The sequence below is a fragment of the Ziziphus jujuba genome, chromosome 8 (genome assembly GCF_031755915.1).
Source record: "Ziziphus jujuba cultivar Dongzao chromosome 8, ASM3175591v1".
Taxonomy (NCBI): Eukaryota; Viridiplantae; Streptophyta; class Magnoliopsida; order Rosales; family Rhamnaceae; genus Ziziphus; species Ziziphus jujuba.
Genome location: NC_083386.1, coordinates 12,928,671 through 12,954,229, shown reverse-complemented (window position 1 = coordinate 12,954,229; position 25,559 = coordinate 12,928,671). Strand labels below are relative to the sequence as shown.

Below are 25,559 nucleotides of genomic sequence, written 5' to 3'. Positions count from 1 at the left end.
CAAAAACATATCTCCTATTAGTGTATGCAATGTTGGTTACTACAATTTAAATTTTGAGAATTAGCCTTACCGGTTGGTACTCTTAACCCATTTGGCCTGCTTAATGCATCACGGAGTACTCTTGAATCTGAAGCGGAACCTTCCCAACCAGGTAATACAAATATAAATTCCATATTTGGATTACATACACCTAAAACATTTGTGGCTATCTCACCCTTTCTTGTGCGATATCTTGGCTTATCGATTTCTGGTACATTCACCTTAATGTAAGTTCCATCTAAAGCTCCCAAACAATTCTACGCCATTAACAAAGTTACTAACATCAGATAATGTTCCAACTAATTGAACTATAATATTAATAACAAAGCTATTCCACAAACGTACCTTAAATACTTTCCATCTATCATCCAAACAATTATCTGATACAGGTTTTGGTGGGCGCAACAGAATATTATGTAAGCGCAGTACTCCATGCAACACAGAATTGAAATATCGACTTATTGTCTCTCCCGATCTAAAAAATCTAGTGATAATTGTACGGTTCTTGGTATGGTGAGCAATTATGTGCAGAAATATACACACTTGCTCTTGCAATGTAACAATGCCATCACTTTTAACATATCCATCATCATCTAATAACTGACATAAAGTATCAAATGTTCTCCTATCCATCCTAAGCTGACTAATACAATTAACATCATTGTCTAGCAGACTATTTAGAAAAGACATACGCAATTCTGCATTCCTAGGTAATTGATTTCTATAACCTCTAACATTTCGCCTTATATATGCCCAGTACATATACATAAGCAAAAGTAACATAAAAGCCGTACAAAAAGACTCTAATTGTGAATCATTTGGAAGTAAAAGGAATGCAGTGACTTTTCTTCGATCCATATGTACTACAAAAAAATAAAAAAATAAAATAAAAAACAAAAAAATGCTTCAAGAAAAATAAATAAATAAATAAATAGCATATTAAAATTGAGATACATAAACTACTTTGGACTAAACAATGCAAATCAATTCCAAGATACATCTATTTGTATGAAACAACGCAAATCAATTCCTTCCGTTTGCCATAAGATGAGTATGACTAACCAAAATTTAATTCCACTTGTCATATATCAACTATGTAGCAAACCAGGATTTTCATTTACCATTTTTCAAGTATGAGCAAGCATATTCTTAATAACATATGTCGTTTAACAAGCTGACTAATCCAATAAATCATGTTCGTGTCAAGCATTTTTCAACTTACAAAGCATTTCTTATTCCATTTGTCATCAACCAAAGCCCATACCGTGTTTAAGAAATTGTAACTTAATATATTTTATGTCTAAAACACTAAAACAAATGTAGGGTTAACACACATATTTTATAACTAGGATATCACATGTAATAATGCTCCAAAATTGATCCAATATTTATGGTCGAAAGACCAAAATGCTTATAATTTTTTAAAACCCAAATCATCTAATAGAAAATAACCTGATTGCCCTTAAAACCTGTGTCTTAAATGTTTCCATCTCACAAGGTAAAAAAAAAAAAAAAATTATAAAAACAACAAATTATCTATTTTTGATTTAGTTTGGAGGCCATGTAAATTTAGTTGATTAGTCAGGTTGCACTAATTTGTAATGACATTCACAAATAATCCTTATAAATTAAATCTGTTAATTTTTCAATCTTAAGGAAAAACTTATATTCAATAATGTAATTTAAAAGCCTTTATTGTTAAAAAAACAAAATTAGCTGAATAAATCTCAACATAAAGTTTGAAAGCTTGTTCACATATATTAAGTGCGTACTTAATATAATATAAAGTTGATTTTCTTTTTGGTTTTTGAACAGATGGTTATTGGCATGCCAATGGAAAACACCAAATGAGCAAACATGATAGATTTTCCAAACATCATTCCCAAATTTCAACTGTTGCCACACATCATCAATAAAATGCTTCAAGATGGATTTTAAGATTTTCTTCAATGAAATACAAAGATAAATACTTAGCAGGGAAACCAACAAACAATATCTAAAACATTTTATCAACACCACTATTAAGAAGCACTGTTCATCTAACCAAGCTTTTTTGGCTGTCAGGGATCGAAGTTTCTCAATCACAAATTGCACTGCCTCTTTGTCTGACCGATCCAAATCACAAGATAATCTCTGAACTGCACAATAAGAAAGACATTATGAATAAAAGATAAGATACAAACTACACAAAAAGAAAGATAATTCCATAACAGATAAGCATATGCAGAATAGATGTTCCAATAGCACACGTTAATATTGAAATTGAACAGTTTAAGTACATGAATATAATGCATTTTCAGGAGCTGCTCCTCCTGTTTCAAACTTCGCACTGCATTATTTTTCCAATCTTTGGTCATTCCCAGATTAGCTGAGGCAATAAATATACCAGTTTAATGGGAGAACTGTTAAAATGACTTATATTGTCCTATTCATCACAACTAAGGATATAGAATGAATGTTCTTTAACAAGTGACTATAGCACATTAAGAACCTGCCCTAGATGCAAGTTGTGGTATCTAGTTGAGGAGTAATGACCTGATATTATCTTATCACAGGAATCAAGACACTACAAGAGCATTTCAGTTTGATGTCTTTCTCATAAAAGTTGGGGATGGTTCAATGAGATCAGACAGTTTTTGTCTTGTTTTTTTTATTGCATGTGTGCGCGCACGTTTTATTTTTTTAATTTTTAATTTTTTACTTAAACCAATAAATAGGCATGGCTTACTAGAGAACTTGTAACAAAAGGAGTTTCGAAAAGTCCAGTTTCTTTGGGATGTTGGATTGTACTAAGATAACGTAAACTGGACTTTTGAAAATGTTTTTTGGACCAAATTGAATATAGTTCGGTCCAAGCCAGTAAATCTACCTCTGCGGGTTTCCATGGGCCTCACTAGATAAATTCAAATTATTTAGTTTCTCCAACCATATGGCTTTTATTCATATCACATAGCTTATATACTGGTTCTCGAAACAAGCAGACATGGTAAACAATTGTTTCCAAAATCTGTAATATATTATTATTTTTCTTTGCTAAGAAAATTCATTTATAAAAAAGCCTTTCCCCTAACATAAAAAATTACAGCCCATTTACAAAGATTATGAGATACCTTGTTATAACTTTTACTTATCCAATCAGAACATTTAGAGAGAGACTTTATCAAGAGATGAAAAGACATAACATTATAAGCCTTTCAAGTAGAAACATTAATATCTTAATACTGCCAATAACCAATCCAAACCTGAAAAACTCATATCCAAATTTGGAAGAAAAAGCAAGCAATAACGCAACCCTACGACCCAAATGCAAAATAAAAGAAACAATAATCATGATCATATCCAGAGACATTAACAAAACCACACATTGTTTTACGTTAGAAGTAATAATCATGATCATATCCAGAGACATCAACAAAACCACACATTGTTTTACACTATATCAGATCTAGGAGTGAGAGTAATAAAAGCCTAGACCGTCAAAATCGAAATACGTGTCTAAAACCAAGATCTGAAAAGCTTTACAACAGATTTATCATGCTAGAAATAAAAGAAAACGAAAGTGTAGCTTACAATCTTAGTCTGCAGATCTAGCAATTTGTGCCAACCATTAGTCAATAAGCTTTACACCAGCAAGCATTCCAGTGCCAGTGATTTAACCATCATCTGTGACAAAGAAGGCTAGAGAAAGGATGCAAGAGGATTAAAGAGTTTGGGAACAAGAGAGGCAATTAGTCTATCGCATCACCAGAAAGAAGAAAGGAAAAACTAAATTTTTTGGTTTTAAAAAATGAACCAAAAAATGCAAGTATTTTTTAGAACAAAAATGGAAATGGTTAGAAAACTTGGTTATGTTTTTAGTTTTCAAAACATCTGCATGGAGATATCTCGGTGAGAGATCAAAAGTGGGTTTCAAATCCACACCGACGACAACATAAAACAGAGAGGAGATGGAAGCCCTTTCCCAACCCTAAAGAAAACACAAATTGAGGGAAAAAAAATTTCCCAAACGCAGAGAAAAAACTAACGATTTTTTTGTAAAATTTTTAAGGAAATTTTTATTTTTTTTAAAGATATATCGACGAGATCCCACGACAACAAAATAGAGAGGAGAGAAAGATGACACTTGCCTGGGTTCTTTGGAGTTTGGGGTTTTGCTTGCAAATGGAAGCCCTTTCCAGATAGAGTATAAGATGGCCTATACGAAGAAATGTCACAATACAGGAAGAAGAAAACAGATAGAGATGCAGAGAAGAAAATAGATAGAGATGCAGATAGAGATACTCACCAACCGAGCTGTGATTTTTCCTTCGATCTTCCACACGAGGCAACGATACGCGAGAGAACAAGGGCTTTTTTGAGTTTGGGACAAAAATGACCTAGGGGGAGAGACGAGTCAGCTGTGTCCCGATCATTTGGGATTAATTTACTGTTTAGGTTAAACCTGTCCCGAGCTCAAAATGATCAACCAAACAGCAGACTGGGACTGTGTCCCATCCAATCCTGGCCAATCCAACAAACCAAACACACCCATAATTTACGAATAATTTTCTAATAAAAGATTCTTTGATAGAATCGTTAATGTATTGTCCTGCATACTCAGCAAATGATATATAAAAGATTGTAAACTTGGGCTTTTTAGATACACATAATCAAAAGGGGAATTTGGCCCAATACCCTTGTTTTAAAGGCTTTAATGAAAATTACCCACACGTTTCCAACCCTTTTTGTTTTACCCTTCTATTTTCAAATATCCCCACATTACCTTTTTCAAATGTGAAAAGGAAGAATGAAGATGTAAGGTTACACCATTTTTCCCCTAAACAGAGCACGGAAAAGAAGAGGAAGAGAAAGTGAGAGAGAATGGCGAAGCGTTTTGGGACAATTGGAGTTCTTCAGGAGGAGGAGCGAGTGGAGGAAGCATCCAAGGCTTAGCAATCAGCTCTGCCATGCCCTTCTTGGTCTTGGCCTCGAAGTCGGCGAGTAGGTCTACAACAAACTCCTCCTTTCTCTTCTTCTTCTGCTTCTTCTTCTTCTCACCACTCTTCCCATTCCTCTGCTTCTCACTAACTCACTGAGACAACTAAAACAATAACCTCATCAGGTGACGATGATCATTCAACCCCCTTAAATCTTCTTTTACTTTTTGTTCCATTCAGTTTTTTGGGTCTGCTTTTATTTTTGTTTTTATTAGTTGTTCTAGAAATTTTGTTGATTATTACAATTGAAAATATTAAGTTAATGGATCTTATAGATGGGATATAGTAATTATTAATTACTGAACTTGTTTTTAGAATGCTATTATTTTTGGGTTTTATTATTTGGGGCCAAAATCATATGCATTTTAACTGTTTATTGATATGTTTTATTGGGTTACGTGTGTGTGGTGGAAATTATATAATGCTTTTGCTTATACAAATGAAGAGAAAATTTTAGTAGTGAAGATATTCCATAACCTGTTCTGTTAAAGTCTTGGATGTGTCTATATGCTCAGATCTTCCTAAGATCTTATTATTGGCTATTTCCTATACGTCAATTATGAATTTCAATCTTCAGTTTCTCTAATCTAAGAAAATTTTATCATATATAGATACATGATATGTTGATATACTTTTAATTGGTATTTTAGGATGATGGATCTGTTGTATGTATATTTTCTCTTTCTGGAAGTAATGCCCAAGATGGACATTTAGCTGCTGGTCGTAATGGTGTAAAGCGCCTCAGAACAATAAGTTCTCATCTGTTTTACTCTTTGTTGTGGTTAGTATTTTTCTTGAGAAAGTTCTTATTCTCTTTGGTTTCTTGGATTGGTTTAAATATTCTTCTCTTTGCAATTTTCAATATTTTGGTTGCTACTTTTTTGAATTTAGATATTAGCGGATTGATGCATTATGGATTTTCTTGTCACATACACCTATCAAAATCAAAGAGGAAATTGATATGAAAGATTCTCACATCCCTGAAATTTGAAATCCAATAATCTGATAAAATTTAAGTGTAATATTTTTGTAACAAAATGTTTAAATTTTTAGTTTTATCAAGCATTAACTCAACATGGTTGTTTTTTAAGAGTCCATCGATTTTTTTTGATAGTATGCCTATTTTTCTAAGCTTTAATACATGTTTTGTTTCCCTGTCTAGCTACTTTATCCTTCTGTTACTAGCCTTCTGTAAAGGAATTTTTCTACGATACCTACTAGTATAAAAAAGTCACGTTTGTTCTTTTTAGGTCAAACATCCAAATATTTTATCATTCCTTTATAGTATGGAGACTAAAACTTTTTGTGGTAATACGACAAGGTTGCTATCTATATTGTCATGGAGCCTGTTGTTCCACTATTAGAAAATATCAAGGAACTAAATTTGGAAGGTACATAAAGGTATAAACAATCTGGTCTTCCTGGTTGATATTGGTTGCTTAATTGGATTAATCTGACTGCATGATACATGTAATTCTTCTTATGCTAAAAAATGTTTAAGGTACTTGCATTAAGGGTGATAGCATATGAAGAATCTTGGAGAATTTAAAACTACTCTTTGACTTTTTCTTTTGAAAATGGGAAATCTAAATCAATATTAGCCACCCATTTAGTAGGTTATTGGAAACTCTTCCTGGCCAACTTGGTTTCTTTGATTCATTTAGTGAATATGTTCTATCAGTGTGATGTTAACTTTTGTTTTAGTGCTTCTCTTTATTTAAAAATTGAAATTTCCATCTAAATGTAAACAGTAACACGTAATATCTTTTGGTTTCTTTGTTTGATTGTGCATACATAGGACGTGTGCCAATCCTGTTTATCACCGTCTTGAACAATTTTGTAATGATCCTATTCAAAATGGTTTTCAATGGTTTGGCTAGGAATATAGATTGAAGAAAATGGAGAGGAAAGTGAAGAAAATGAAAAGATTTGTCACTGCTACAACACAACTATTACAAGAGCAGGAAGTGCTGATGAAGCTTGAGCAAAATCTGAGAAGAATGCAAATCAATGCTCAGTTAGATCGTGTGAACTTGCTTGAGTTCTAGCAGATGGTGATGTGCCAACATCAAGAAATGAGAAATTTAAAAGATTTGTGTCCATGGAATAGAACTTTCATGCGGATGAGTCATGTTGCACCTTTTAAAGGATGCATGGTGGGTGGAATTGATTCTTCCATTGAAGAGATATGCAAGCCAACCATTGGTGGTTCAATGCAGTTGAGAAATGTTAGTATTGAATTGGTTGTGAGTCAAGTCTTCCACAAGGCTATTTATTGTTCACAAAAGAGAATTAAAGCCATAAATTTCCACTTCATTCCATGAAAGCTGTTTTGAGCATCTAGTTTGACATTTTTTTTTCTTTTTTTCAAAGGCAAAGCTTCCAATGGTATTGAGTTACTTTCATGGATTTTGAAAAATTCTTTTATTTGTTGATATGGTGGATGAATTCAGGTTCAATAGCCGTTTTCTTATGAAGCATATACTTTGTCTTGTACCATGCAATTATTTTTTAGTCCATATATATATGGATATATATATATATATCCATATTTCCATATACATACACAAACATATACATATTCCTCATCCATTATGCATCAATGGACCCCAAGATTATCATAGTTACATGGTTACATTATATAAAAAAATTTAACATCCTTCATGCATTAATATTATGTTCAATAGTTACATGAAAAAAAATTAACATAAAAAATCACCAACAGAATTATTGAAAATGCAGAAGTATACTGTAGGTATTTTTCAGCAACTATGTTAATCTTTGAAAAAATTACCGACATGGGCCATATGGATTGCACACATGCAATGATCAAATAGATGTATGCATTTTTAGGGAAAGGCAGTTGGCCTAGTTCCAAATGATTTAAAACCAGGGGATATGCAAGAAGGGAACAAGGATTTTGTTGGAGAGTTATCAGTAACAATTGTGGACGCTCGAAAGCTTTGTTATTTCTTCTATGGTAACAACTATATGCTTTTTTCTAGATGTATTCCACAAGATAATTCCATATGTTTATGTATTAGTGAAATTTAGCTGCTTTTAGTCATTGATATGCTTTGTTAATTCCATTATGCTTTATGTATTAGTCAATGGCATGAAGAAATTGCTTAAATATTTGCTAGGATATGAAAATTGACATAATTTTTTGTAACATTTTCTCTTTTTTATTGTGTTATTTTGTTCTTCTAATAATGCTCTGAATTGTCAGACCACTTGAATATTTTATATTTTATGTTTTACATTTTAATTTAAAGCATTTTTTTTTTTTTATGAAATTTATGATTTTCAATAGAATACTTCATACATGAAACAGGTAAAACTGAGTCTTTAGATCCAAAAACAACTATTCTTGTACCTGAAGACAGATATGGACTTCATGCATTTGATACATTGGACCCTGACATGGTAAGGCCTAAATTATTCTTCTTTAAGTTTATTAAAGTTCTTATATTATGAAGCTAATTTTTGCTTCTATTTTGCTACTTGTATGAATATTTGTTAAGGAGAAACTTCTAGATTTCCTTTGCAGATATTTCTTACAGTCCTAGTTTTGGAAGATTACCTGCATCCTTCTAGAATCCCAAACCTATTGTTGATATCCTCAACAATTCCTTGCTTCTATCGTGCCAGTTTTGGTATTTTTGTTGTTCAAAGTGTAATCTGAAATATTTATTCCAGTTCAAACAAAGCTCAAATAACCAATTCTAATGGCATCTTATGGAGTATATATAGGCAACACCAGGATTTTTTATATTACAATGAGCGGCCATCCTATTAAGTGGCATCTTTAACAATGTATTTATTTGCATGCTTTTACTAGTTGGTTTATGCAAACAAGTTTCACTTTGAACTATATGTCTCTCACAATAACTTCATGTAAGATTCTCTAATAAAAATTTTCAATCTTTCACACTTAACATGTTAATGTTGCCAACCTGTTAACCTCACTAGTATATGTAGGAAATTGATAATAAAACTCTGCCTCCTAGAGTTGATTACTTTACATTTTGAAAGGCAGAGGATGTGGTTAGCTCTTAGCAGCATGCTAGAAAAGGGTTTTGTCTTAGGCAAAATTGCAATCAACAAAGCAAACAACTTTGATGACAGACACCTATTATCTTCAACATGTTGCCTTCTTTTGATTAAAATAGGGGGAAAAAAAGTTCACTGACAAAATAAGTGATCGTGATTGGAGTGGATCAGAAATTTCAGGTTTTCAGAGAAGAAAAAGAAATTGAAAAATTGAACAGCCTTTGCAACTGCAGAGCATAAAAGTTACTAGCGCAAGTTTTGCCTTAATGAAGAATGTTTTATTTTCTAAAGCTTCTTGCGTTGTAGGTGCTTAAATAAAATTATGAAACCAGCCAAACAATTTAGGAGAAAGTAGGAAAGTGATTGAATAGGAACAAAAAGAAGAAAAATGGCATAAAATTGTGCTTAAGTTTATCCATCCGAATCTACACCAAGCAAGGATCATCCATCTAAGGATGAACCTACTCAAAGTTTGATGCTGAGATATGGTCTGGCAAAATAAATACTTTTTAGCATTTGTATTCAGTTCTATTTAGATGTGGCCCTTTTCTAGGCCATTGGGTGATTGATGAGAGTTCATCTATGGCTTTGAATGTGACAATTTCCTATAATTTACTGATGTTTATTTCTCATCTAGCAGAAACTAGTCGAGCTCCATTTGATCTCCTAGAAGTGGAAGCTGAATCAACTGCAATTTTTCCTAAGTCTTTCATATGCTTATAAGAGGAGAGGTGAGAGATGCTTTTTCATAGAGGAAAGGAAAGCAGAGGTGGAGCAGGGATTTTTTTTTTTTTTTTCAATGGAGTTGTAGCAATGTAATTAGTAGCCCAATTGTTGGATGTGTGATTTGGTAAAAAAGTCAATAGTATTGTGGTATTGTTTTGTTAAAAAAGTCATTTGTGGTATTATTTTGGTAAAATGGTATTGTGTTTTAAGTATTTTGTATGTTATTTAGAGATGACATTTGATAATCATGATAATACGATATTAATATGTTTATGAAATTGTGGTGGGAAGTTTATTTTTGTTGCAAATACACATTATTAATGATAACTGTTGACAAAGTAAGAGAAAAAATGACATTAACAAGTGAAAACATTCAATTTCTAGTTGCTGGAAAAATTACCGTAGGTTTCATCGATAATTACCAAAACTCCTATGGTAATCATATTTTACGAATTTTTTGGCCTTTACAAGTCCCCTAATGTGTGTTAAATGCAACAACATACAAAATATATATTCTTCAATGATCCTAAAGAGAAAAAACTCCAAAAGTTATGAAAAAGTTCTCAAATTAGCACAAAAATTTGATTACCGTAAGGTCTACGATAATTACCGATGAAACCTACAGTAATCAATTTGTCTTTGCTTGAAAAATTACCGTAGGTATCATCGGTAATTATTGAAACCCCTATGGCTATCACATTTTACCAATTTTTTTGCCCCCATAAGTTCCCTAATGTGTGTTAAATACATCAACATGCAAAATATACATTTTTCAATGATCCTAAGGAGAAAAAACCCTAAAAGTTCTGAAAAAATTCTCAAATTGGCACAAAAATTTGATCACCGTAGGGCCTTCGGGAATTACCTTGGAAACCTATGGTAATCAATTTGTAGTTGCTGGGAAAATTAGCGTAGGTTTCATCGGTAATTACCGAAATTCCTATGGTTATCACATTTTACCAATTTTTTGGCCCCCACAAGTCCCCTAATATGTGTTAAATGCAAAAATATGCCAAATATATATTCTTCAATAATCCTAAAGAGAAAAAACCCCAAAAGTTCTGAAAAAGTTCTCAAATTGGCACAAAAATTTGATTACCGTAGGGCCTTCGGTAATTACCGATGAAACCTAAGGTAATCAATTTGTCCTTGCTTGAAAAATTACGTAGGTTGCATCGGTAATTACCGAAACTCCTATGGTAATCATATTTTACCAATTTTTTAGCCCCCACAAGTTCCCTAATATGTGTTAAATGCAACAATATGAAAAATATACATTCTTCAATGATCTTAAAGAAAAAAAGCCCCAAAAGTTCTGAAAAAGTTCTTAAATTGGCACAAAATTTGATTGTCGTAGGGCCTTCGGTAATTACCGATGAAACCTATGGTAATCAATTTGTAGTTGTTGGAAAAATTACCGTAGGTTTCATCGGTAATTACCAAAACCTCTATGGTTATCATATTTTACCAATTTTTTGGCCCCCACAATCCCCTAATGTGTGTTAAATGCAACAACATGCAAAATATACATTCTTCAATAATTCTAAGGAGAAAAAACCCCAAAATTTTTGCAAAAGTTCTCAAATTGGCACAAAAATTTGATTACCATAGGGCCTTTGTTAATTACAGATGAAACCTACGGTAATCAATTTGTAGTTGTTGGAAAAATTACCGTAGGTTTCATCGGTAATTACCAAAACCTCTATGGTTATCATATTTTACCAATTGTTTGGCCCCCACAATCCCCTAATGTGTGTTAAATGCAACGACATGCAAAATATACATTCTTCAATAATTCTAAGGAGAAAAAACCCCAAAATTTTTGCAAAAGTTCTCAAATTGGCACAAAACTTTGATTACCATAGGGCCTTTGTTAATTACAGATGAAACCTACGGTAATCAATTTGTAGTTGTTGGAAAAATTACCGTAGGTTTCATTGGTAATTACCAAAACCTCTATGGTTATCATATTTTACCAATTTTTTGGCCCCCACAATCCCCTAATGTGTGTTAAATGCAACAACATGCAAAATATACATTCTTCAATAATTCTAAGGAGAAAAAACCCCAAAATTTTTTGCAAAAGTTCTCAAATTGGCACAAAAATTTGATTACCATAGGGCCTTCGTTAATTACAGATGAAACCTACGGTAATCAATTTGTAGTTGTTGGAAAAATTACCGTAGCTTTCATCGGTAATTACCGAAACCCCTATGGTTATCAAAACTGGGGGTTCAAGAAACTGCAAAACTATGAGACATAAGAAATGATTGTGAAGGAAAACTTTTGCCCTGCTAAATTCCAAATTAGGGACTTTGCTAGCATGCAACCTCTGGTACCAAGACAAAAGAGCTTTATTCCAGTACATTTGCAAGTTCGGTCGCAAAGCAACAAGTTACAAGAAACCCAAAAGCAATAAGCACCAAATCCTAAATTTAGCAAAATTGGAAGGCAAAATTCCTACACTTCCAAGCAATCTCTCTAAATGTCCAACTTTGTTGACCAAATGTGTTAAAGTGTGGCAATTTTGCCATTTGATGGTGCATGTCACCGACTAGCATGCACACCTTGGTATCAAATCCTTTCCTTTTATGACTTTATATTTTTTTTGTATGTTTTAATTTATGCAAGGTATATTTTGATAATGTTTTGTGCCTAAGTTATGTATGCAAAAGTATAGGCAAAATTATGCACAAAAGAGTAGGAATGTTATGCTTGAAATGCCTATGGTGCTGGATTCATAATTTCCAGCAACATAGTTCTACTATTCATCTTATATCTCAGGTTGCAAATGGATTTTTGGGCTGAAATTTTGAGGGATGTCTACAGACATATATAGAAGACTATGGTTCAAATTTCAGGTCCAAATGACATGGGAAAGTCCATTTTCTATTCCAAACAGATTGCTGTATCTGATGGGCCCAGTATGCAGAGTATGGGTCAGTTTTGGAGCTGTTTGGCCCATGATCCGGTTCCAGAACATTCCTAGCTCTTGGAACAATATTTATTGATGACCAAGGATGCTTCAAACCAAGTTTCATAGGCAGATACAAAGGGAAACTAAGTAGGTGAAGCTAGTTTGGTTGTTTACCCAAACTAGTTAAACAATAGGAACTTAGTTCAAACCATGTGCCACTTTTTACTATATTTGGAATAGACATGTTGCAGCTGGTTTTTGACTCTTTTGTGTATGAAAAGTTAGGTGTTGACCATTTTACTTTTTAAATTTCAAATACTTTACTCATTTTGTAAGCTCACATGCTTGGCATGTGTGAACTAGTTGTAATTTCAAGCTTATATTGTAAAATGAATGAAATGGCTACACATCTAAGCCTTATTTTCAAAAGCCAACATGTTCCTCTTCTTCTTATCTCTTCTTCAACACCTTAGAACACTTTAGGAACCCTAAAAACCAGAAAACACCATAACCAAAACCTAAAAACACAACTCACACACAACCATTCCCAAGAGCATCACCAAAAGCTTGCTTGTTGCTAACACTTCAAGCTAGCTTGCTCTTGGTCATAACCTTCTCACCCCAACAAAGTTGTATCAGAGCAAGGCACATTTTTGTGAGATTTGTGAGGTTTTTGGGCTGGTTCGTTCCTTGAGAGTGAAGAGATACTTGAAAGCACAAATATATTTTCATATTCCTTCATACTAGAAAGCAACATTCACATGGCTTCTTCAAGTTTTTCAACTCCTTCTCCTCCTATCTTCAATGGGGAGAACTACAACATTTGGAGTATCAAGATGCAAGCCTACTTGAAGGCTTATGGTCTTTGGGAGGTCACCATAAATCCCCAAGAACCCGAGCCTTTGAGACAAGGGGCAATGGTCAACCAAATCAAGCACCATAAGGAGGAATTGGCTAAAGGTTTCAAGGCTCTCACCGCCATTCATTCTTGTATTAGTGATACCATTTTCACAAGGATAATGGCATGTGAGAGTGCCAAAGAAGCTTGGGACAAACTTCAAGATGAGTTCCAAGGGAGTGCAAGGACAAGGCAAATGCAAATCCTTAACCTAAGGAGGGAGTTTGAGACTATCAAGATGAAAGACAAAGAAACGGTTAAGGAGTTCACCACAAGGCTTCTTAATGTGGTGAATCAAATTAGGGTGCTAGGTGAAAGATTAAGTGACCAAAGGATTGTGGAGAAGGTGTTGGTCTCCTTGCCCGAGAGGTTTGAAGCTAAGATATCTTCATTGGAGGAGTCAAGGAACCTAAATGAAATTTCCTTGACCGAGTTGGTGAATGCCTTGCAAGCTACGGAGCAAAGGAGGAGGATTAGACATGAAGAATCAATGGAGGCTGCATTTGTGTCTAAACAACATCAAAAGACACAAAATCAAAAGAAGAACAAGCTTAAGGTCATAAAGGAGAAAGGTGAAACTAGCAAACCCGAGAGGAAGTCCTATGAACCTTGTCACCATTGCAAGAAGAAAGGTCATCATCCAAGAAGGTGTTGGTGGAGGCCGGATGCATTTTGCCATAAATGCCAACAAAAAGGTCATGTGGAGAGAGTATGCAAGGCAAACAAGAAAGATAAGCAACAAGCAAATGTTGCTAAAGATAATGCAAGTGATAGTGAATCCGAAGAGTTGTTTGTTGCTACTTGTTTTAGTAGCATCAAGAATGATGAAGGATGGATCATTGATAGTGGAGCAACACACCATATGTCTCACAAGCATGAGTGGTTCACAAACTTGGATAGGAGCAGCCACAACAAAGTCAAAATTGGAAATGGAGCCTTGATGGAAGTGAAAGGCAAAGGAGATGTGGTGATACACACCACCAAAGGTATCAAAACTATCCATGATGTTCTCTATGTACCTTCTTTATGTGAGAACTTACTTAGTGTAGGTCAAATGCTTGAGAACAAATATGCATTACACTTCTCAAACATGACATGCACTATAGTTGATCCACATGGAAATGAATTAATGTGTGTTGGAATGAAGAACAAGAATTTTAGGTTGAATATGGATGAAAATGGTGCATCAGTTGCATTGAACACCAAAGTTGAGAACACCTCTCAACTTTGGCATAAACGACTAGGCCATGCTAGCTTTAAGTCATTGGTAGGCACACATGAACTTGTTAGAGACATGCCATTGGTGGAGAAGCAAGAACATGTGTGTGAAGTGTGTCAAAAAGGAAAGCATACTAGGCTAGCATTTCAATCTTGTTCTTGGAGATCAAAGGAGAAGTTAGGACTTATACATTCGGATATTTGTGGTCCTATGAGTATTCCATCCTTAAATGGCAGCAAGTATTTCATAACTTTCATTGATGATTACTCAAGAATGTGTTGGGTGTATTTCCTTGAAAGAAAATCACAAGCTTTGGAGAAGTTTGTAGAATTTATGAAGTTAGTGCAAAATCAATCCGGTTGCACTATAAAGGTGTTAAGGACGGACAATGGTGGGGAATACACAAGTGAGGCTTTCAAACAACTTTGTAAGGATCATGGTATAGTTCATCAATTCACTACACCATACACACCACAACAAAATGGTGTATGTGAAAGGAAGAACCGTACCATCATGGAGATGGCTAGATGTTTGTTGTTTGAAAGTGGCTTGCCAAAGAAGTTTTGGGCCGAAGGAGTTAATACATCCATCTACATCCAAAATAGGCTTTACTCCAAGTCTTTGAGGAGTAAAACCCCATTTGAGCTTTGGTTTGGATATAAGCCTTCTCTTGATCATCTAAGGGTATTTGGAAGCATTTGTTACATCCTAGTACCACAAGAGAATAGAGGAAAGCTTGATGAAAGGTCACAAGTTGGTGTCTTGATTGGCTATAGTGATGTGACCAAGGGATATAGAGTGTATAACTTGGAAACCAAGAAACTTGTGATAAGTAGAGATGTGAAAGTTGATGAGGAAGCTAAATGGGTTTGTGGTAAGGAGGAGTTGGCTAGTATGGATGAAGACAATTGGCTTGAAGCTCATGATAACGATGAGGAACAAGGAAATGATGAAGGTGCTGCCCATGATGATGAATATAATGAGAATGAGCTAGAAATCTCCATAGGGGCTGATTTGGAGATTGGTGATGGTGTGAGAGGCACAAGACCTCTTAATGAGATTTATGAAAGGTGTAATGTGGCATTGAGTGATCCAATCAATGTCTATGAGGCTATGGCAAGAAAAGAGTGGAGACAAGCCATGCAAGATGAAATCGATGTGATAAACAAGAATGACACTTGGAGCTTGGTAACAAAACCGAAGGGAAAGAATGCTATTGGGGTGAAGTGGATCTTTAGGACCAAGTACAATCCGAATGGGTCCATAAATAAGCACAAGGCAAGGCTTGTTGTCAAAGGATATGCACAACAATCCGGTGTGGATTATGGAGAGACTTTTGCACCGGTTGCAAGGATGGAAACCATAAGACTTCTTCTTGCAATTTCGGCACAAAAGTCTTGGAAAGTATATCACCTTGATGTGAAGTCAGCCTTCTTGAATGGAATATTGAAGGAGGAGGTCTATGTTGTGCAACCCGAAGGTTTTGTGAAGAAAGGAAGTGAAGAGAAGGTATACAAGCTACACAAGGCCTTGTATGGCCTTAAACAAGCTCCTAGGGCATGGTATGCCAAGATAGATGGTTTTTTGACAAAGCATGGATTTAGGAGGAGTCCTAATGAGCCTACATTATATATTAGGACTCATGGTTGCATGGTGTTGGTGTCTCTTTATGTTGATGACCTCCTAGTGACCGGTGGTAATGAGAAAGAAGTGAGCAACTTCAAAGGTGAGCTAGAATTGAACTTTGAGATGTCTAGCCTTGGAGAGATGAAATACTTTCTTGGAATTGAAGTTGTCCAATCATCCAAGGGCATCTTCATATCTCAAGAAAGCTATGTGAAGGAGCTGCTCAAGAAGTTTGACATGGAAGATTGTAATAGCGTTGCCACACCTATGAATGAAGGCACCAAATTGGTGAAGGATGATGATTCTCCAAAGGTAAATCCTTCCATCTATAGAAGTTTAATTGGTAGCTTTTTATATGTATGCTCTACTAGACCGGATATCATGTTTAGTGTGGTTGTTTTGTCAAGATTTATGCATAGTCCATCACAAAATCATCTTAGTTGTGCAAAAAGAATCCTAAGGTATTTGAAAGGTACTAGTGATTTTGGTATATGGTACAAGGATGGCATGAATGAAGCTTTGCTTGGTTATAGTGATAGTGATTGGGCTGGTTCTTTGGATGATAGCAAGAGCACATCGGGCTACATTTACACTCTTGGAAATGGTCCTTTCTCATGGAATTCCAAGAAGCAACAAACCGTTGCACAAAGCACTGCGGAAGCCGAGTATATTGCTTGCTCAAGTTGTGCTAATCAAGGTGTTTGGCTTAGGAAATTATTGGAGGACTTGAGCTTGAAGCAAGAGGAATCCACGGTAATATTGTGTGACAATACTTCAGCAATAGCAATTGCACAAAATCCAGTCCAACATGGGAGGACCAAGCATATACCGGTCAAGTATCATTCCTTAAGGGAATTTGAAGCACGTGGTGAAGTGAAGTTGGAGTATGTGACTTCCGAGGAGAACTTGGCGGATATCTTCACCAAGCCATTGGGAAAGAAAAGATTTGAGATGTTGAGAGGACTTCTCAATGTCTCATACAAAATTGCCAAGGAGGAGTGTTAAAGTGTGGCAATTTTGCCATTTGATGGTGCATGTCACCGACTAGCATGCACACCTTGGTATCAAATCCTTTCCTTTTATCAGTTTATATTTTTTTTTGTATGTTTTAATTTATGCAAGGTATATTTTGATAATGTTTTGTGCCTAAGTTATGTGTGCAAAAGTATAGGCAAAATTATGCACAAAAGAGTAGGAATGTTATGCTTGAAATGCCTATGGTGCTGGATTCATAATTTCCAGCAACATAGTTCTACTATTCATCTTATATCTCAGGTTTCAAATGGATTTTTGGGCTGAAATTTTGAGGGATGTCTACAGACATATATAGAAGACTATGGTTCAAATTTCAGGTCCAAATGACATGGGAAAGTCCATTTTCTATTCCAAACAGATTGCTGTATCTGATGGGCCCAGTATGCAGAGTATGGGTCAGTTTTGGAGCTGTTTGGCCCATGATCCGGTTCCAGAACATTCCTAGCTCTTGGAACAATATTTATTGATGACCAAGGATGCTTCAAACCAAGTTTCATAGGCAGATACAAAGGGAAACTAAGTAGGTGAAGCTAGTTTGGTTGTTTACCCAAACTAGTTAAACAATAGGAACTTAGTTCAAACCATGTGCCACTTTTTACTATATTTGGAATAGACATGTTGCAGCTGGTTTTTGACTCTTTTGTGTATGAAAAGTTAGGTGTTGACCATTTTACTTTTTAAATTTCAAATACTTTACTCATTTTGTAAGCTCACATGCTTGGCATGTGTGAACTAGTTGTAATTTCAAGCTTATATTGTAAAATGAATGAAATGGCTACACATCTAAGCCTTATTTTCAAAAGCCAACGTGTTCCTCTTCTTCTTATCTCTTCTTCAACACCTTAGAACACTTTAGGAACCCTAAAAACCAGAAAACACCATAACCAAAACCTAAAAACACAACTCACACACAACCATTCCCAAGAGCATCACCAAAAGCTTGCTTGTTGCTAACACTTCAAGCTAGCTTGCTCTTGGTCATAACCTTCTCACCCCAACAAAATGCACATCTTTACCATCACCAATGTTCTTGTTGACCAACATTTCTGATAAAGGTTTAATCCATAGAATTGATGTGAATAGAATCACCAAATAATTTAGAATTAGTCTAGCAAACCATCCGCATGAAATCATTGCCAAATTAGACCTGGACTGATCAATTCCAAGCCAAAACGCTCTGGCACTCTTCGTTGCAGGCATAAATAGAAAACCAACTACGAAACCCATTAAAACAGTAATTGAAGATCTACAAAAACCATCAACTGGACCAAAATTGAAATCCAGAACCGAAGGACTAATTAGGAAGCAAACCATATTTCTAGCTATGGCTCCCAAAGCCCCAAAGAGAACACTCTATGCTTCTCCGACCTCCTCGACGCAAATTTTTCAAAAGCAACCTTGGCGAGCAACGTTAAAAACTTAAAAACACTCGCAAATCCTAGTAGAACCAGAACAAAACCGCCATTTGCTAAAGACCCAGATTCTTCCGATCCACCATTCAAGTATTTCTGAAACACCAAAGAAGAAATAAGCATAAGTGAGAAGGTAAAAACATTCCGATACTTGTAGAAATAAAGGCGGGATTGAATATGGGCATCGTCAAGCATTAGCCAGAAGATCTGAGCATTGCTTTTATTGAACTCAAACTTATTGTCCTTGAATTTGATCCTCTTTCTAATCTCAGCATTGGTTTTGAATGAGAATTCAGAAGTTTAATCGGAGGAGCCACAAAATGTTTCCTTATATTAAATCTAAAATAAAGAACATCTAGATCTTTTAAAATTTTTTTAAAGATGTAATGAATATTAAAAGATAAAACAAAAATGATTCAATCAAGGTAGGTATATTTTGTTAACACCATTCAAATAAGGGCATTGGATCAAATTTCCCTGGTCAAAATTATTCTTCATGACATAGACGTGGACCAGGCAACATTTCCTTCCTCAAGCCCAAAGACTTGTTTTTCTTGCCATTTAATCATTTTCTGCACTTTATTTTAATTGACTTGCATTTTTCATTTTTGTTAGAGTCTGTGTCGTTGTAATGACGACGTAACGTATCAATTTCGTTTGATATTGAGAAGTACGGACAAAAGAGTTCTTCCAAACTCTCTCTGAATTTTCTGACCTTAAAATGGGGAACTATGTGTTGAAGCTGATTATTTTTATTTGTTTTCATTCGGACAGGGAGGAAGAGGATTAAAAATGCCTAAGTAGGATAGGTGACTGTGAAAGTCAATGGTCATGGAAGCTAGGGGCCGGCTGTTCTAACTCTACCACTTTTAGTAGTTAAAAAACAAAAACATCACATAGAAACAAATAAAGAGATCACATAAAAGCCTAACCACAATGATTTCATTTTGTGCTATGATGATCAAATCTACTGTATACTTTCTTTAGAGAAACACCAGTAAGAACAAAAAACATCAGTTAGAGCAGTCCTTGTCGTCAAAAATGCCTTTAGCAATCTGAAGCCCTATATATTAAGAAAAAAAAAAAAAAAAATACACTTCACACAACAAAGTGGCAGTGGTAGAATCGGAAAATGCAATAAGAAAATAAATTGGGTATTTTAATAAAAATAAATTTCCATATATATATATATATATATGTATGTGTTGGAACATATATAATAGAAGAGAGAATTTCTATAGATGCAGAGACCTCACCTCGAGTAGGAAACTAGTAATTTACATTATCAATTACATATGCAACAGATCCTAAATGAAGTTTATTTGATTTGCTCTAATTTATACGAATATACTCTTAATTAAAGGACTATAATTATTCTTTAGCCAATGCATCTTGCCAACTTGAATTTGGTGAGCAAAATATTGAAAAGTCCTAATGAATATTGGATTTCAGTAAATATGTCTTAACAAGTTGATCTGAAGACCCAACTGGAAGAAGTTCTAAGGTTCTCTTTATGCAAGTCATGGTGTCCAAAATGATAGTCAATCTCAATTGAGTTTGCTAATGAAAAAATATGCTTGCGATTAACTTGGATATTGAATGGCACAGCGGTTGATTGGTTATTTTTTGCTAGCAATGGTAGATTTTTTTTGAATAGAGGAAGGCACATGGATAGGAATGCGATACAAGATAAGTGGAATATAAATGGCAGTGAAATGTTCTATAGAACCAAAAACAGAAGTGGAATTGTAGAATGCATAGCAATAGGAAAAAGAAACTGAGATTGAAAATGAAAATACTAATGTCTGTAAAGAATATTTATACTTCTTTAATTAAGAGCTCACTAGACAGAGGACAAGAAGTAGCACCTTTCACATACCCTTCCTCACCAGAGGCAGAGGACAAGGCAAAGGAGGACAAACCTTTGTCCGTAGCAAAAAAAGTAAGCTCACTAGACATTTTGTTTTTGCTCCTAGGACACCAAGCTTTTGGGTGAATAGCCACATACTTATGGGAATCAGGTATTTCATGGCTTCCATAATCCAATCTCAGACAAAGATACAGTTTTTGAGCTGTGGGTTTTGATGGGAAATTGGAACAAAACAGAGGGATAGTTGAGGATATGCCCTTTAGCAAATACTTGGGGTTCAAGAAGGTTTCTTTGTTGATATTGGATTGAAGGTAATTGGAATTGAACTTTCCAATGCTTTGGTAAAGATTACCTAGAGAACCCACCATGTCATTGCTTAGGAGAAGCTTGATTACGGTGGCTATTGGCAATGAGATAAGTGTGAATAAGAAATCAACGAAGTCCTTGTTGGCTACCACGAATAGAAGACTCTATTGCTTTGTGTATCTATTAGAAACTTCAATCGCCAACCATCCTCCTTGTTGTCTTTAGGGTTAGGGTTAGAGGCTGCCATTGGCATCACTCTGAAACTATGGAAGATTTCGTAGTGGAGAATTTGGCCCAATACCCCTGTTTGAAAGGCCTTAATGTAAACTACCCCTCCCGTCTCAATCTTTTTGTTTTATCCTCCTATTTTCAAATATTCCCAAATTACCTTTTTTCAAAAATCAAAAAGAAAAATCAAGACGAAAATCTATTCCATTTTTCCCCTGAATGGAGCACGAAGAAGAAGAGGAAGAGAAACTGAGGGAGAATGGCGAAGTGGCTTGGGACAACTGGAGAGTTCTTCAGGAGGATGGACGAGTGGAGGAAGCATCCGAAACTTAGTAATCAGCTCCGCCATGCCTTCCCTATCTTGGCCTCGAAGTCGCCACCTTCGGTGTCTACTTAGTCGGTAAACAGGCCTACAAAAAAACTCCTTGCTCCTTCCTCCTCCTCCTCCTCCTCTTCTTCTTCGTCTCACCACTCTTCCCATTCTCTGCTTCTCATTGACTCACTAAGACAACTAAAACAACAACCTCATCAGGTGACGATGATCATTCAGCCTCTCAAATCTTCTTTTACTTTTTGTTCTATTCGGTCTTCTAGGTCTGCTTTTATTTTTGTTTTTATTAGCTGTATGAGAAATTTTATTGATTAGTACATTGAAAATATTAAGTTAATGGATCTTACAGATGGGATATAGTAATTATTGATTACTGATCGAATTTTTAGAACCCTATTATTTTTCTGGTTTTATTATTTGGGGCCAAAATCATATGCATTTGAACTGTTTGTTGACATGTTTTATTGGGTTGCATGTGTGTGGTGGAAATTATATAATGGTTTTGCTTATACAAATGAAGAGAAAATTACTTGACTTTCACCCATGGCAGTATGAGTGGATTGGTTCTTTGTCGTCCCTTCGACAAGATAACTTACAGTTTTTGGAAATGAAACGAAAATGGTCTTTTACTACACCGTTACTTTGGAAATCATGCTTAAAGGTTTCAAATAATACCATGAGCGAGAAACTATCATACTATGATATTCAATCATTTCAAAAACGTCACAATGTTTTAACTCTTTTAAAGAAATATCAGAGAAATATAAAATTATTTTTGCTCTGTTTGCTTTGGGTAATTTTTTTCTTGTATTTTTTAAACTAATCCAAATTAATTATCTACAAAAATGATTAAGCCTTTTTAATCTGCAAATAAATGATTAATTGACACAAATATAGAGTTCATAGAGCTGGTTGCTGCAATTGAAATCTTAAGGTCAATTGATACTACGCAAAAGTATGATGCTAATCCATAAACCATGAACTACATAAAGATCTAAAACAATCAGACTATGATCTTGGATTTTTAACTGATGCTTTTATGTTACTTGTGCTATTTGCATCTATAAGTATCAATCTGAATTGGCTTAATTCTTTGAATACACCAAGACTACATTTAGGTATCAAGCTTTCTGCCAAAAGTGAAGCACGACAAACAAATCATTGCAAACTATGATTTAACTCTCTATCATATGGTTCTTTCGTCAAACCATATTTGACATAAAATTAGGTTCTGCAATTGCTCATATACATATTAACATTCATATATTCTATTTGTAATATTGCTCCACATTAGTGCAATTGTTAGATCTACGTAAGGTTTAGGTAAAACTGTGGTTTGCTGTTTACCATTGACCATTAACATTTAAAGCATGTGGTGTTTGAGGTTCTCTAATTGCTGCCAGTTCTCTAATATGATGATGGGAGAAAGAGATTGCAACAATGTAGAGAATGCATGAATCAGATCCTTAAGGCTACCATGGCGATCAATAGTAGCGTTCTGGCTGAGATGGAAATCCCAAATGCTTACTTACAGAGCTTGCCTAAGGTATGTGAACCAACTTTATTATATATTCTATGTATGACTAGAGAATCAAATCAAATTGCTATTGCAACTTTTTATTCTCTTCAATTTTCTGGTCATTCTACTCTTCATTATCCTAATATATGTTGGCATTGCCTGCCAATCTTTCTCAGAGTGGAAAAGATTGTTTAGGTGAGATCATATATCGTTACATGACAGCAGATATGTTCTCCCCAGAGTGTTTTCTTGATTATTTAGACTTCTTATCAGAATACACCACCCTAGAAATACTAAACAGGATTGAGGCTTCTGTGCACATTTGAAGGCAAAAGAACCTGAAACGGCGTTTCAGTTGATGAAAAGTCTCGAAACTCATCCTGAATTGGAAAGGTCAAAGGTTTTGCCGGTAACATGCATAGAAATAAGCTTCTTGCATATCGGCTGGAGACCCTCTTACAAAATTTAAAGATGTGGTTCCCTGGCCTCCCACGAACTACTCTGGATATGAGCAAGATTCAGTATAACAAGGTATATTTATGCCTTTGAAAATTTTCAGTCATTTATACATAATGGGAAAATATTCAAGCATTAGTTTTCCTAAACCCCTCTTCATTCAACAATATTTATTCTCATTGCATTTCAACTTTCAAGAAACATGGAAGCTGGAACTATGAATAATTTGATGATATTAACAAAGGGTAAAACTGGAAAGCAAAACTAAAATTCACTAATTTCCTTTTTGCTGTAGGATGTGGGACAGTCAATCTTTGAAAGCTATTCTAACGTGATGGAAAGCTTAGCCTTCAATATAATGGCAAGGATTGATGATCTCCTGTATATAGATGATGCCACAAAACAACACTCTGCTTCAGAATCTATATCTTTATATGACCAGGGAAGATTTGGCGGTACTCTTCCTAGACGAAAGCAGAGATCACCAAGCCCTTTCTCAATTCAACACACTTCTTGTGCCTCTCCAATTACATTACCAGCATCCTATCCTCGCAACTAAATAGTTAAAAGCCGTGGTGAAAGATTGAAACGTTCCATAAGGAAGCGCAACATAGCAGATACACTGGATGAGGAGTTTGGAAAACTAACTTTCTAATTATGGGGAAATAATTGGGTTCATTTCCAGAATAATTAGTACCTCAAGATTTGGGTAAAATTCAGAATTAATGGTGGCCAATTTCTCAGTCTGTATGTAGCAAAAAGATGATATTGTTTGCCTGTTGAAAAGTAATTAAGGTTCCGATTTAAGATTTTTTTTTTTTTTTTCCCTGCTCTATAATAACATTCAGTAGGTTCCGATTATGTTGGTTATTGTGCCCATTCGAACAAAATCTACTGACTGTTGAGACTTCCAAGACGACACGAAAAGCCAAGCTGTTGTTCAAAGAAATGCAGGTGTCAACTGCTTTTGTATGTATAGAGGGAATAAATAGGAGTTAGGTCTAAGGTTTTTGCCTTGTCTTCATCCCGACCCCGACTTATGTATAAGGTTTTTGCCCTGTTCCCACCCCGATACCCCGATTCCCCATTTAATTAGAGATTCATTACAAGGATGTGGAATGCAAGGAAAATTGCCATTTTTATTGGGATTATAGACAGGTCATTGGTAATTTTGATTACATAATATTTTTTGGTTAATGGGTTAATTTGTTTTTTTTTTCTTATGATTTTTATCATAATTTAAGTTGCATTAAATAATGTACTAGTACAATATCTATGGTATCATACATAATATAAAAATAATTGTAATAATATATGAAGTATTAACATAAAAAAATTACCGAAAAGCTTATTGGGAATACCAATGGCCATCAACAATTTTTCCGGCAAGCATATTAATCTCTGAAAAAATTACCGACATGTGCCATCGGTATGACCGACGAGTCATTGGTAATTTTGGTAACACAAATTTGTTTTGTTTGTTAATGGGTTAGTTTGTTTTCTTTTTCTCTTATGCTTTTTTTTATTACTTAAGTTGCATTCAATGGTGTATTAGTACAATTTATATGGTATCATACATAATATAAAAAATAATTGTAATAAAATATGGATTGTTATATATATATATATAAATAAAAAACTAACATAAAAATTTACCAAAAGGACTGTCAGTAATACCGATGGGTGCTGTCGGTAAGTTTTCCAGCAAGCATGTTAATCTCTGGAAAAATTACTTATAGGTGCCATAGGTATTACTGATGAGCCATTGGTAGTTTTGGTAGTACAATTTTTTTTTTTTTGTTTATTAATGGATTAATTTGTTTTTTTTTTTTAATCATTACTTAAGCTGCATTCAATAATATATTAGCATAATTTTATATGGTGTCATGCATAATATAAAAATAATTGTAATAAAATATGAAGTGTTATATTAAAAAACTTAACATAA

The 25,559-nt window shown here is 34.6% G+C and overlaps 1 protein-coding gene, 1 long non-coding RNA gene and 1 pseudogene across 2 annotated transcripts in view; 1 reads left to right on the top strand and 2 right to left on the bottom strand.

Annotated features, from left to right (window-relative positions):
• LOC132805066 (uncharacterized) overlaps positions 1-25,559 on the bottom strand; it is a 51,001-nt gene that overhangs the window by 5,381 nt on the left and 20,061 nt on the right. Inside the window, exon 4 of the mRNA XM_060819826.1 lies at positions 2,084-2,177. Within this exon, the coding sequence (XP_060675809.1) occupies positions 2,084-2,177 (94 nt within the window). The remainder of the gene's footprint in view (positions 1-2,083; positions 2,178-25,559) is intronic.
• Positions 4,856-19,201, bottom strand: LOC125421549 (uncharacterized; annotated as a pseudogene).
• LOC125421266 (uncharacterized) lies at positions 20,439-24,803 on the top strand. Its single transcript, XR_007239516.2, has 3 exons — positions 20,439-23,182; positions 23,332-23,686; positions 23,907-24,803. It is a non-coding gene; the product is annotated as an uncharacterized LOC125421266 (long non-coding RNA).